This window comes from Pleurodeles waltl, chromosome 1_1, assembly GCF_031143425.1.
Source record: "Pleurodeles waltl isolate 20211129_DDA chromosome 1_1, aPleWal1.hap1.20221129, whole genome shotgun sequence".
NCBI lineage: Eukaryota > Metazoa > Chordata > Amphibia > Caudata > Salamandridae > Pleurodeles > Pleurodeles waltl.
In genome coordinates this window covers 949686474-949701688 of record NC_090436.1, presented here as the reverse complement: position 1 = coordinate 949701688, position 15215 = coordinate 949686474, and the positions used below count along the sequence as shown (strand labels likewise).

General features: G+C 40.3%; 1 protein-coding gene across 1 annotated transcript in view; it reads left to right on the top strand.

Moving 5' to 3' along the window:
• LOC138289760 (alcohol dehydrogenase 1-like) overlaps positions 1 to 15215 on the top strand; it is a 510381-nt gene that overhangs the window by 99882 nt on the left and 395284 nt on the right. Inside the window, exon 3 of the mRNA XM_069230194.1 lies at positions 11449 to 11590. Coding sequence (XP_069086295.1) covers positions 11449 to 11590 — 142 coding nt within the window. The remainder of the gene's footprint in view (positions 1 to 11448; positions 11591 to 15215) is intronic.

Below are 15215 nucleotides of genomic sequence, written 5' to 3'. Positions count from 1 at the left end.
CTATCTGGGACTGCAGGGGAAGGCTCAAGGCTGCCACAGTAGTCCCAGACTATTGTTTTTTTACCAAACAAAAATCTTAGATGCCTGTTAACGGTTATCTTGAACCATGGGGGAGCCTCAAGGCCTCCCCCGGGGTCCCTGACTATTTTTTATGTGTCCTTTATGGGCTATCTGGGACCGTGAGGGGGGGCTCAAGGCCTCCCTCATGGTCCCATTGCTCCAGGAACCAAGGACCTGCTTTAAGTAGCAGCTCTGTGGTTGCTGGAGTAACGCTTTCATCTCTGTTCCCTGCACGCATATCTGCATGCATGGAACAGAGATGAAAACTCTTCTTTTTGACAGCTGGGCCAGTTTAACAGGTCCTGCTGTCAAAAAGCAGAGTGATTGTTGTGACTTGGCTGCAGCCAAAGCTCCAGCCATGCCACAGCAAACAGCGGGACATATCAGGAGCCTGCCCTTGGGGGTGGCAGTCCCCAGGGCCATTGATGGCACCTCGAGGGGGGCCACGCAGCTCCCCATTCAACAAGTATAGCCCCGGGAGGTGGTGGTCCCCGAGGCTACAGGGGGGGCAAAACAGACCCCCTTCACTTTTTTTTAATCTTTGTCCTGTGGATGTGGCGGTCCCCAGGGTGGGGGGGGGGCTAGGCACCCCCTTATTTAATAGATTAAAGCCCCAGGGATGTGGCAGTCCCCAGGGCTTTGGAGGAGGCGGATGGGCTACCCCAGGCCAGTAATTAATTTAGCCCCGGGGAGGTGGTGGTCCCTGGGCACGGGGGAGCAGTCAGCCCCCAGCACTCCAATAAAACAATGCCCCCAGGACTTGGCCCACCCAGGGGTTAAAAAAGACAAAGCGCGGGAGCCCATGCTTGTTTTTGTAAAAAAAAATGTCACCAGATCTCTGTATCCGCTGTGAATCGTGCCAAAAAAAACCAAACATTTTTAGCCCTGGGGGACCCCACATCCAGAGCTAAGGGGTCAGAGTGCCTATACCCTGGCCCCTTTTCTTTTTTCTACATTTTTTTCTGGGACTCGACTGCCAAGTCCCCAGATGGCTGTCTACATTTTCTGGTTGAAGTGTTGACAGCCAATCAGATTTCAGCAGGAGATTGGGAGGGGTTGCAAAGTCTTCACGTCCCTATATATACAAATTTGTTTTCACCTTAATTTCGCAAAAACTACTGAACGGATTTACACCAAAACAAAAAAAGTCCCTTTCTGGACCGGGACCTATCTTTCTGCCAAATTTGGTGTAATTCCATCCAGTAGTTTCGGCCCTATCGCTGTTCAATTTTTCTTAAAGAAAAATTTATAGGGAAAAAGGGTTTTGGGACCCCCTTTTACTCAGACTTCCTGGATGGGTCAACCCCAAACTTTCCAGACAGCAGCTGAGGTGACTTGCAATTTTTTTTGGAAAGTTTTGTGAAGATTCGTCAAGCGGCAAGATCGAGGCAAGTAAAAAAACGCTTTTCATATAGAAACTAGGTCCTAACTATAACTACCTAGTGGAGACCGCCACTAAGTTATATATATATATATATATATATATATACTTATTTCTCATAATCACCTAAGTCTCTTCTCATGCGGCCCACTTACACTCCACAAGCCACACAGAGACCACAGATGATGGCAGCACATTCACGTTCGTTTCAATACTTTATTTACTTTTGTGCTCGAGTGGATCTCATTCCTGCATCAGGGCGACTTGTTTTGGCTGTAGCCTTCAACTGGCTTTGAAAACAGACAAAGTGCAAAAGTGAGTTAAAAAGAGTCACAACACCCCTCCCATCCTTTACCTTTGAGGTAACACACATGGGTACATTTATTCCTTTACAAATACATCAACATCTATAAGTTCTTAATTATTAAATTCTTCTCAAAATGTTTGCTTCAAACACAGCATTCCTCAGAGAACACTTCTTCAGGCAAGAGAAAGTATACGTTTATGTGGAATATCTTCAAAGAATGGTAATTATTTATTATCATAAGTGCCCATTCATTTTGCAGACTTGGCAGTATACATTATATATAACATTAATTGTGATGTTCACACTACAGTACTGTACTGCTCTAATGTCTGCCCTTACTTTTCCTAATCTGGGTAAAATTACAATATTTGTTGCACAAAAGGAAAAAATGAGAAAAATGAAAGAAATGAAAAAAACATTTTGAAAAAAATGAACAAAATGAAATAAACAGTTTGAAAAGAAAAGAAGGATATATTATTTCATAATTTTTAGTATTTTTATATTGACATTTGCCATTATTTATGTATCTCAGATCTTATTGATAATGGCACTCTGAGTAATTCAAACCATATTGATAAAAATAAATGGATGTATAAAACTCTTTCTAAAAAGGGACCTGTGCTATAATAATTTGCAATACAGCGAAAATACTTGTCATTATAGCAGAAACTCAATTATATAAGGGTTTCAAATACATTCTCCCAAGATGTTCCAAACTCTGGTTCTGAAAGAATAACCAATGTCGATTATAGGGCACACAGCAATAATAATACCTTTTAAGAAACAAAGATTTCAAATATGGAGATTACAAATACACTATTCAAAACTGTTCAGTGCTTATTATAAAGTGGGAAACAACCATGCTTCTTAGCACTATGATAATAGTTCAGATATCATAACTGTGTTCTAAAAGGTGCTGATTTAGTTAAAAAAAGTGACTAGTGCCTATTATAAAAATACCTGTCAATCCACATGATCATTATTTAATTTATTAAACATAACCTATTATAAACTGCAAAACAACAGTTCTTATTAACATTATAGCAGCAGTTCAGGTATCCTCATTCTTATTTGCTGTTCACAAAAAAGCGAACAGTGCCTGTTGTAAAGTACCTATCAGAACACCTGATCATTATTTAATCAACTCCTAGTCAATACCTGTTACACAGTGCAAAACAATGATGATACTTGTAAAGAAGCAATACATTTCAAATATAAAGGTTATCAATATATTATTCAAAAGTGAAAAATGCCTATTATAAAATGCAGAGCAATAATGCCTGCCTCTTGACATTTTGGCAGCAATTCAAGTCTACTAATTTCATTGAAAAAAGTGGCCAATGCCTAATGTAGATTATCTATCAAGCCACATGATCGCTATTTACAACACCAATTCCTAACCCCTATTAATTATTATTCAATACAGCATTGCACCAATCTCCTCCTCTTGAACACCCTAAATGGGGTTACCATCGTCCCATATACCATGATTGTCACCTATAAAAACACTTGAAGTTCAGCATCATAATTGAATCCCCATGAGATCTCCGAGTTCAATACCATTATCCATTTAGATTCTGACTGCCTCAAAGAACGTTTGCAGTCTCTTCCTCTCGGTTTCTTGGTAATACGTAGAATACCATAATAGGATAACCCCAACACAACTCCACCATGGCTCTTCCTGATGTGTTTAGCAATTGCATGTGTCATATCTTTATTTTGCACTGATCTAAGGTGTTGCAATATTCAGAGTTTCAATTTGTTAATAGTACTCCCTACATACTGTTTACCACATAGTCATTCCAAAACATAAACAACTTATGGGGTGTCACAACTGATGCAATCATTAAGTTTAAACATTCTGCAATTCTGTGATTTAAACATGTCGAAACATATTGGCACGCCTTACACTTTTTGTTCTCTCCGTAGTCTTACACTTTGCCATGAAACTACTTGTTAAATACTGACCTATCGCTATATATAAATATATTCACTGAAAAAAAAAACCAAAGGTTACAGGGGCGTTGTAATTAGGACTTAGAATGAAAAAACATTAAAATTAACTTTAAAAAACAAAGGTTACAAGGACGTTATTGTTAGGCTCATATTTTAAACGTACCAAACCATAGAAATTCACCTGTTATAGAGTTATCTAAAGTAACTATAACTCGAACCCTAAGGTAACTATAACTCATGCCCCTCCATGCACAGTTATCTGATCAACAATTTTACTGCAGATGTTACAGTGACATTATCAATGATGTTATCAAAGATGTCGTGTGCTGTAATATGTAGGCTAATTAGCAGTGCATGGCAAGGGTGCGAGTTATAGTTAACTTAGGGAACGAGTTATAGTTACTTTAGATAACTCTAACTATAACAGGTGAATTTCCATGGTTTCCCACATCCTGTCGGAGCCAGCAATGCTCCCACAAGCAGGGAGCTGCTTTAAGTAGCAGCTCCCTGCATGTGGAAACAATGTTTTCATCTGTCTTCTCCGCACACATATTTGCATGCAGGGAAACAAATTAAAATTCCGCTTTCTGCAAGGGAGAGCTGTTTGACAGCTCTCTTTTGCAGAAAGCGGACTTTGTTTGCTTTTGCTTGGTGGGAGCTGAAAAGCCCTCACCAAGCAAGAGCAAACAGAAGTGTCCTGGGGGTGAGCACTCTGGGTCGTAGCAGGAGCCAGCTGTGCAGGTTGGTGGTCATCAGGGCTATCTGGGACTCCTCGAGGTGGGCCATGCCCCCCTCCAACTCTGCATGTAGCCCCGAGAAGGTGGTGGTCCACAGGGCTGTGATGGTCCGAAACCTACCCCATTTCTCTTTTTCTTCAAATTAGCTCCCTGGAGCTGTGTGGGGGTTGCATGGCCCCCGGCATTGAAATAGATGTGTGTGTCAGGGAAGTGGGGGTTCCTGGGGCTGCAGGGGGCTGAGCACTCCCCGTATTTGTTTTCAATGTGTACCCCGGGAAGGTGTCAGTCTCCGCGGCAGCAGGTGGCCGGGTGGCCCTCTTCTTTCAATCTAATTAGAGCCCTGGGGAGGGGGCAGTCCACGGTGCTGCAGGGGAGCTGAGGGCCCCGCGGCATTGAAAATATAAATGCCTTTGGGACCTGGCCCACCAGGGAGCTCCAATGAAACAAGCGCTTTTTTAAAAATTTCAGAGGATCCATGGATTTGCTGCGACTCCAGCCAAAATTTATGAAAATATGCTTTTTTGCTCTGGAGGGGTCCCTCTGGGGCCCCGGCACCAGAGCTAAGGGGTCAGAGAGACTCTACCCTGGCCCCTTTTCCTATTTTTTTACTTTTTTTCTGGGGCCTGGCTGAAGTTGAGTCCCAACATGGCTGCCAACACTTACTTCTTGAAGTGTTGGAAGCCAATCAGATCTCAGAATGGTATTGAGCGAGTTTGCCAAGCCTCCGCTACCCTATATATATATATATATATATATATATATATATATATATATATATATATATATTAAAAAAATCGATTTTCTTTCATTTTTCTAAAACTACGGAACAGACACACCAAATAAGAAAAAGGTCACTTTCTTAACCAAGAGCTACCTTTCTGCCAGATTTGGTGTAATTCCATCCTGTGGTTTGGGTGCTATCACTGTTCAAAATCTTTATGGAAAAATGAATGGGGAAAAAGTGTTTTGGGCCCCCCCTTTTTCTCAGCCCCCCACTTGAAAGATGACCCCCAAAACGTTTTCCAGATGCTGAAGTGAGCATCGTATTTTCTTTGAAAATTTTGTGAAGATTCACCAAACAGCGCCAAAGTTATTAGCAAAACAAAAAACACTTTTTCTTTAGAAACTAGGTCCTAACTATACCTACCTAGTGGTAACAGCTTTGAGTTAATATGTATATACATACACACCCACGTATATATAAAACAACAAAGTAGATGGTGGCCTGTAATAGAACAAACATAAAATATTGCAGTCCTCTGAATGGTCACATATTCACTAATGACGATAATTGTTTTATTATTTAAACCAACCAAACGCTTTGTACTATACTTATAGCATTTGCAAGCACTGAGGAAGGCATTTCTCCAAAATGTTTTTGCTGAATGGTGTAACTAATAAACACGGAAGACACCCCATGAGTACTCCGAAGTTTGTTGTCAGTTATTGGGGAATATGCGGGTCCTAACCCCCACACAAGGATGCAACTGTCTGGAGTTCGGCAGTGGAAGGTGGACTTCGTGAAACATATATATATATATATATATATATATATATATATATATATATCAAATAAACAGTTCCTGCTGTTCTTCCTGGTTGTGCCTCGCGAAGTCGGTGCACAGCTAGGGGCGCAGGACCCGTAATAAATCAGAAAATAACTCAGTTAACAAACGGCACTCCAAGCAGCTTCGATGTTGATGTTTACTTAAGGCTTAAGTCCCATGGGGATTGAACCAGAATGAGGAACTTTATGTGCATATTGGATAATTTTGATAGTGTATGGATAAGGTTATGATTGGTTATTGATATTATTGAGCCATTAGGGTTCTGTAATTTTGCCTTGCTTTTCAGTATTGGCCGATACTCCCGGAATGAAAATGGATAATATTAAAGGTGTAAAAATCCCCCAAAAATCTGTAAAAATACAAAACGAAAACATTTGGAAATAAAAGAGGGGACCTGTTATTAGGTGGCCACCAATGGGTGGGTTAATGCCACTATGGTGTTTGGTAATTAGTTTAATATATATTGAATTTATTATTTTGTTGATACATTTCTAATGCAGAATGTTTAGGAATTTTTGGTTAAGATAATTTTGGTCCCATACTGTATATTGTTTAGAGGTTTTTACGTCCATATGTTGGATACATTTAGGATTTCTTTTATGTCTATGATGGCTAGTGGTATATTTTCTATGGGGGGAGAGCTTCTGTAATGATTTGGACCAACGAAGAAGACCTAAAGGTTGAAACGCGTCACTTTTGCAAGCTGATATTTTGTTACTTCATAAGATATTGTTTAAGCCTTAAGTTAACATCAGCATCGAAGCTGCTTGGAGTGCCGTTTGTTAACGGAGTTATTTTTTTTAATATATATATCTATATGTGTATAAAATGTCCAATGAAAACACGTTCACTAGTACTATCTGGTAATTTAACTTCTCTCTTCAAATTCTCATCTATTTTTTACCACAATAATTTACCATATATTTTAATTAATTTTCTTATTTATTGTCTCAATTGCTAGTCCTAACCAGGACATTGTATCTGTATTTGCAATATTAGGATACAAAATGTTAATTAGAGCAGCCATACTAATAAATGCATTCACGCAGTTGTTACTACAGTGATTCCATATTATTTCTGGAATAACTATCCTAATTAACAGAAGACATCTTCGATGTTATTTTACCTTACTGCTCAGATGTAACTCCTTACATCCTTGTTTTGGTGAAATGCCTTTTTTTAAACAATAACACAAGCAAACACACCATGGCATAAGCCAAAATGTAGATGGGCTGGGTGTCATATACAATATGCATTCTATTGTCCATGTTCAGAAAGGGGAGGGCCATTGTACTCGCAAAGCTTCTCTTCTTATCCATTAAGGACCTTCAATTCAAATTGCCTGAGATATTCTTTGCCGGATTTTTCCTAATCTGCCCCATTTAGCACCTTTACCTTAATACATATCGGAGAAATTATTGAAACACAAAGCATCAGTAATATCACTGATGGGGATACATAATTCGAATTACAACCATAGGTGACTCGTTTTTAACAAATTATGACTACTACATTGAATAGCATTCTTCCACATCTACAAATGTATTTTTTCCATTCCCTTTTGTGATGCTGTCAGGGGTTTGTAATCCTTCCTCATGTTGCCAATAGATGCCCCTTGCAAAAGAGCGTGCGTTTTTAATTATTTCTATTATTATGCTTCTTTGCAGTCCTGCACTGTCAGTCAAGCGCCTATTACTACTTCAATGGGTTTCACAGGATTCCTCATATGGGGCGGGATTACTAAAAAATGTCACTATAAAGCTCATGATGCAGTAAAGTTACGCAAAGCTTGGTGAAGATAATTATTTCAGGTAGATTGAGAGTTCTTATAATTACTTCTCATAATTATCGCTGTTAATTACACTGATAATTGAAAATTGCACAAACATCTCTTCAAAACTGCTCGTATTTCTCAAACATATTCTATTAGTTGCAAAGCATACAATGAACACAGCATATTTGAATCGAGTCTCTGACAGTATCCTCACAGTGAGAGAATACATAAACAGTAGCTTCAGAAGTGGCCACAATACACCACAGGAGAGAAGCAAAAAAAAAATCTCTTGAAAACACATTTATTTGTTTCTGTGGGATATGTAGACACCCCTACAACCTCCGTCATTTAAGCTTAGTCATCTGTCCGAGGAGCCCAAATTTTCATATCTTTCTTTGGACATCTGTGGGTTTCCTACATGGTCAAGTTAACTGCCATACCTCTTTCCAAACCCCCCAACAGGCCTTTTAGTTAGGAGCCCTGGACTGTCATTTTCCCAAGTGATGCCTTGCTGACCTACCCTCAGGCCCCGAACACAGGCAGTCAATTTGTGCTTAGGCAAGCAAATGTCACCTGAGACACCTAGGCCCATATTGATACTTTTTCACGCAAAACTGCGCTAACGCAGTTTTGCGTGAAAAAGTTTACCGCTGGCTAGCGCCATTCCAAGACGCCAGCCGGGTTTCTTATTTATGGAATGGCGCAATCCGGCGCAAAGGGTGGGCTAACGTCAAAGAAAATTACGCTAGCTGGTGGGAGTGGCGGTATGGGAGAAGGGTGTTTTGTACCAAAAAATGACATTACGCTAGTTAGAGTAAAAAATGATGACTCCAGCGTCATTTCTTGATGCAAAACCTACCATACCACATGACTCCTGTCTTATAAAAGACAAGAGTCATGCCCGCCACCCCAATGGCAAGCACAGGGGACAAGGGTCCCTTGGGCATGCCTTTGCACCCAGTGCCATGTAGTGGGGCCCATTTCAGGGCGCCCAATGGCATTTAAAAAAAATGCAAAATACTTACCTCTACTTACCTGGGATGGGGTCCCCCATCCTCCGCAGTCCCACTGGTGTAGGTGGGGGTGTGTCTGGGGAGGGCACCTGTGGACTCATTCCATGGTGTTCCACCATGGGAATGGGGCCACAGGTCCCCTAATGCCTGCCCTGACCCAGGCTTTAAATAATGGCGCTAAGCCAGCTTAGCGCTATTATTTAGGCCCACCTCCCTCCTGTGCACCATTTTTGCACAGGAGGATAAATAAGGCGCCTGGGCGTTAGAGTCATTTTTTGCCTGGGAACGCCTACCTTGCATCTCATTGATGCAAGGTAGTTTCCCACTAGCAAAAAATGACTTTAACTTCATAACTTTGGCGCTAGACAGGTCTAGCGCCAAAGTATAAATATGAGTTAGGTTTGCGCTGAATTAGCGTAAAAAAAAATTATTCGGCACTAAGCTAGTATAAATCTGGGCCCTAGAATCATGATTCAGGAGAACAGCACAATTTATCTCTCACTTTTTCCCCACCAGATTCTCCTCCTCGAGGATGGCAGGCAGTTTTGAAACCACATTATAATCTCAAATGGTTTAAATCAAGCCATGCTTCAAATTGTGGGCAAAAAGGCTTTCACTCCCTATGACGTTTGATCCAAGTTGCCACATTAACCAAACCCATTTCCCAAAGTTTGGACACGAACTTTTATAATAGATCCTATTCAGTATCTTCAGCTGTATCAACCTCAAGCATATTTGAATGGCAACCTCCTTAGTGTGGATTAAAACTACCTTCTCTGCTACTCATCTTAAAACACAGCCAAACAAAATTTCCATCCACCTATGACTGAGTGTAAGCAGATGACCCAGAACATTGCACACCTGAGTCTTAGAAGTTGTAGAGAGTCCATCATAAATCAGTTCTTCCATGAGGGCTCTGTCATCTACCAGATAGTGACCCAGTAAATTGCCCACCAAAGTGCTATCAGTAGCAGTCGGCTCCTGCAGATCTGTTATAGCATCCACCTCATCACTCTCTGCTAGGTCCATCAGTTATGATTTGTCTATTGGATTCCTCACCCTAAGTTTCTCCATTCCTCCAACCTCATTGATCTTCACCCCAGCCTATCATGTGAACTTACTTAAAAAATACCATCATAAGCGAAGCAGCACCTCAGGATTTGAATACAGTTTACAGGGCCTGAGGCAAATTTACAGTCTCTCGATGCATGTAAATGAAATTAATTTATATCTTTTTCCCATGATGAGTCCTTTATCCCTAATCAAAGACTCCTCCAGTGGAGCATCACTCATCGCTTCTGATGGGATGCCCAGTAGTAACCATACAAGGCCAAGACATGCCTCCTGTGATCAGACTAGTAGACTTATGAGGCATAAAACCTGCCTGATTAAAGTGTATTAAGGTAGTCAGAAAAATTATAATGAATTTGGCCAGAATTTTATCTGTAAAAACACACAGGAGAATGGGTCAATACGAAGGACTCTGACATGCAAATTTTTCTCATTTGTGTATCACTGTTATGGTAGCTGACTGCAAAACCATGTGCAAGCTATTCTCGACCTTTGTTTCCAAAATAAATGAGGACGGCAAGCGCCCAACTGAATGGGACTGGTACCTAGCATCCTGCCCAGCTACAACTGGCTTCCTTTCATTATGAGGCCTTCTTCTAGTAACTTATGAGCAGAAACAGATAATTCAGGGAACATTAAGTTGCCCAAGGAATTTGTTTTGTCACAGAGCCATCGTATGGTAGATTAGAACGGTATAAACCCTCAAAATAGCTTGCAGGGAGCAGTTTGGGTGCTGAGAGAATGAATCTGATTCCTAGACTGGTGAGTCTGTTTGTTTGAGTCAATATTATTAGGACATATTTTTTTAAGAGATCTTACTATTCATAGTTTGTGGACTGATTGTTTAAAACTAATGTTTGGCCCTTTAGTTTTTTTTTCTTTTTTTTCTCACTATTATCAAGCATAGCCTTCTTACATCTTTGTGCTGTGATTTCTGTCTTCCCATACTTTTGAGCACCTAGATATTCACTTTTGGGTGGTGGTTCACTCGTTATAAATTATTGCATGGGCTGTTTCTTCAGTATAATCTTTTTGGAGAAAAATTAGAAAAAAAATGTCAAACGTCATTCCTTTCTTTCAGATTGAAATCTGAGCTAAACAATACTTTCTTCTGAACAGTAGCAGTGCTAAGGCTACTTTTGTGTGTGGATTTTAAACTCTGTCTAGATAATGACCAACCAACGGCCAGTAAACATATTGTATTCTGATGCTACCTGCTGAATCAGTTTACAATCTGAGCTGTTTTGCGATTGCTTCAATGGATCAATTTTCCAGTGATTCTGGAAGTGCGCATTTATCAGTCAGTGCAAGAGTACTTCAGGCCACGAAATACCGAAAGGTTGTACAGTGTTTATTTTGTCTGAAACTAAAGATCATGTACAGCATGTATTTTACCTTACCTGTTACAGGGCAGTTTTGTACTTAGCTCACCTCGATTAGCTCATCCTCTGATAAACAGTGTACTACTGGAGCAGAAAGCTTTGCTTTGCACTGTAGCATGCAGTTCGATTTCTTGTAATACAGTGTCACGTGTCGATGTATGCATTGCATGGTGACATCTTTCCTTGTGTACTGTCACAGATGGTGGCCTCTGGCATTTGCCGCACAGATGATCACATGCTCGAAGGTCTAATAGCAAACACGAAGTTTCCTGTGATTGTTGGCCATGAAGGTGCTGGGATTGTTGAAAGTGTTGGAAGAGGAGTGACCACAGTAAAACCAGGTGAGGCCCAAATGTATCTAAGGGAACTATAGGTCCAAATGCACCTGGATGAAGTACACCTGGAGTATTTTACAAAGTCACTTTATTGTACATTGTTCTCCAAAACATATACATGGTATGAAAGTTTAGTTACTGAGAGCAATAAATCAATGAATTAATAAATAATTACATTTGCTAATGGATAGCATCAGATAGGTATTCTAACGGACACGTTTCTTGACGAATTTCTTACTATAGGAGGAGTCGCCGGCTTCTGAGACCAGTGGGACATTTATGCCTAAAGAATAGTCTTATCAATAGACTAAGTGGAGATAAGACATATTCTTTCCTTTTTCTTCTGCTTGTTCAAGGACGGAGCAGGGACAGTAGGAATCCATTCTTGTCCTGATGAAGGCCGAAGACCCCATAGGGGCATATTGAGGGCCCAAAACATGTTGGCACACGGATGAATATCCTACCAAGGCAGGACGGACTAGCCAATGATGAAGCATGCCACTGCAATGTAGGTGAAGCTTTCCCGTCTTATATTGTGGACATTTCTCCCCCCAGACCCAATTATATCCCAAAAAACTTAGGTGTAGGTAATACTGCCATAGTGTTGATGCTCCACATTATGGCAGGGAACAGCTTACAAAGGAAACCGATTAGTTGGTTGACTTTAAATTCACACGTTGGTTTGCAGTGGTAGTGATTTGCATGCGCCAGAGGGAATTTCATTTATTATTATTTATTGGCTTGTATAGTGCAAACTTGCATCTCAACTTGTATGTAGATATAAATAATGCAGTGAACAGTCTTTCCACGAACATGATGTTGAGAAGGGGCAACTGTAAAATGGATGGGTGATCAATGTAAAAAAATAATATTCTGATGCAGGAACAAAACGAGGCCAGTGACATATTGAGTGAGAAGGAAGATGAGAATAAGAGCACTGTGCATTTCTGTTTCAAAAACTAAATCAAGTAGAATAGTGGTTTGGTATTAAGTTAAAGGCTAAAAAGAACATGATGTACAGGAGATGGGAAATCAATGGTGAGATAATCTATTCAACTTTGCAAGTTCAGCACATTGCATCTCAATACATAAAGTAAATTGAACCTTTAGTTGCAGGACCTTCAGAGCGAAACATCATAAGGTATGCATCCAGATCAGACGAAAGTGTTTGTGGGGAGTCTCAATGGTGAAGAAGGGACGTCAATTCACCTAAATGCCAGGGGTAGCGTAAGTGACATCACAAGCCCTTTGACCTCCACTTTCACTCACACCCACATACTTACACATACACACAAACTCACTCATATACACTCTCTCTCACATTAATACCTGCCAGAACACACAAAACATACATTTAAACGCATTTTTTACTTACCTCGGCCGCCATGTGTGGGCATATTCCAGCTAACTGTATTCCATTTTTATTACACTAATAGTGAATAATATATATTATATTATTATTCACTGCTAGTGTAATAAACATATTACAGAAAATAAAGAAAGTAGAGCACCTGCTGCCCTTGTGTTCCTGGCACAGAATTTGCCACCTCTGAGGCCAGGTTTGGCAAAGGCAGTGCTAGGGGTAGCAAATGGCAAGCCAGGGGTCGAAGCTGCGACCTCTTGCACCCCCTAAATGACGTCCATGGTTATACACTTAAATAGCTGTGGAAATGGGAAGAAAAATGGGTAAAGACCGATGGCACAACCACATTAAAGATGTATTAGAAAGTAGTGGTACCTTTTGTGGGAGTAATAACAGTGGAGACATAAGGCAAGGGACTGCACAGTTAGATGAAGGTATTTTTCAAGACATGGAGCAAGTTCTTAAGCAGAAAAAACAAGGGAAATGAGGAGGTGCTCTTGATAGAAGCAAAGTGGAGTGTTTTTTAAACAGGTGTGGAGAGAGACCTTTGAAAAGTACATCTCAGGTTGTGAGAATCTCCCTTTAAACCAAACTTTGAAGTGAGATATCTCAGAATATAAAGTGTGGCATGTTTTCTAAATCGGGAACTATTTAAGGCAATCCAGAATAGGACTGATATGGTGAAAGTTTTTGTGTCAGTCAGAAACCTAGCAGCCACATGAAGAACCGCTCTTGAAGGAGCAAGCCTCTTATTAATTTTAAGTGGTAAAAATTAACATAAATCTGTGAATTGAGATGATGATTAGAATATCAGAAAGTATACAGCAAGATAGATATACTGAAAATTAGGGATAATATCTCCTCACATAAAAACTAGGAGAGGTGGAGGCATAGACCACTGTATAAAGGCTTGTCAAAAGCTTTTTGTAGCATGTTAATATTACTAATATAGTACTACTAACATACTAAATAATGCAATACTAATACTAATACTGTAGAGTGTCCAGTTTTCAAAGCATTACTCTTGTCACTTTACACAATCTGAGCAGAGCTCTTCATCCAGTACTGTAACCTCTGCAGGTTCATTAACCGTGGTGTTCAGAATGAGTGACATTAAAATCCCACTTCAACATTGATAGACAAATGAGCTGCTAAGTCTCATTGAACTGCTGCTGCAGTTCACCCATCAACTTTATTTTTACTCTTGCTTAAAAAATTATGCCTTGTGGAGATTCAGTGTTGGTCATTCTTTGGACGTTCACCGTCATGCTTTGCACTGCCACAAGACCTAACAGCACTGCATAGCACATTCAATTTCAGAACACCAGTGTGCAGGCCATGCGTACACACATTTCAGATTTTTCCCATGCCCCAAGAGCAATCATATTGTCACTGTAACATTAATCGAGCAGCACTTGCTGTCAGTGAACTGTGCTTGCACAGGCAACCATAATACACTATAGGCAACAGAGACTGAGAGATGCACCCGCTGATGATTTATGTAGGGCTTGGTGAGATTTGAAGTTCCTTCTTTCCAGTCTGATGCATGTTTCACCCCTTAACTCTGTTACGTCCGTGGAGTTGTGCAGTAAATTTTCAAGGTATGGTAGTTGATCAAGTCTCACAGCCTTGAAAGTTAGTCATTTGGTGTTACATGTAATTCTTGAGGATTCAGTGAAGGTCCTTCAGCTGGGAGAGATGACGTCAAATTTCTTGGAGTTTATCCAGACAATTAGCCGAATAGAGGATAGCTTTTAGAGGTGCCAATGCAGTTATGGTTGCTCTTAAAAGAAAGGCATTTCCATAGTCAGGTTCTGAGATAACAGCTGTTTGTATAAGAGATTGTAAATCCTGATTAATGATGATGGGTCTGACGTGTTATAGGGAGTGTAGAACTGCTTACGCTGATTTGCAAATATGTTTATCTTCATGGGGTCTTATGGACAATTTTGAGATTAACTATCAAAGTTCATGAGCATGGAAGTTAGGACCACAGAAAAATTAGGAGTGACAAGTCGAGTGACATACATTACATTTGATAATTTGTGCACCCATATGGTTTAAAAATGTTAGAGTTGCCCATGTACTGAAATGTTACAGGTCCATATATCCATGAAGAGTCACAGATATAAAATGTGTGCTGAAATGACATAGGCCCTCATTACAACCCTGGCGGTCGGTGTTAAAGCGACGGTAATACCGCAAACAGTCGGGCGGAGAAAAAAATGGGATTACGACCGTGGTGGAAACTGCCAACATAGCCAGCCA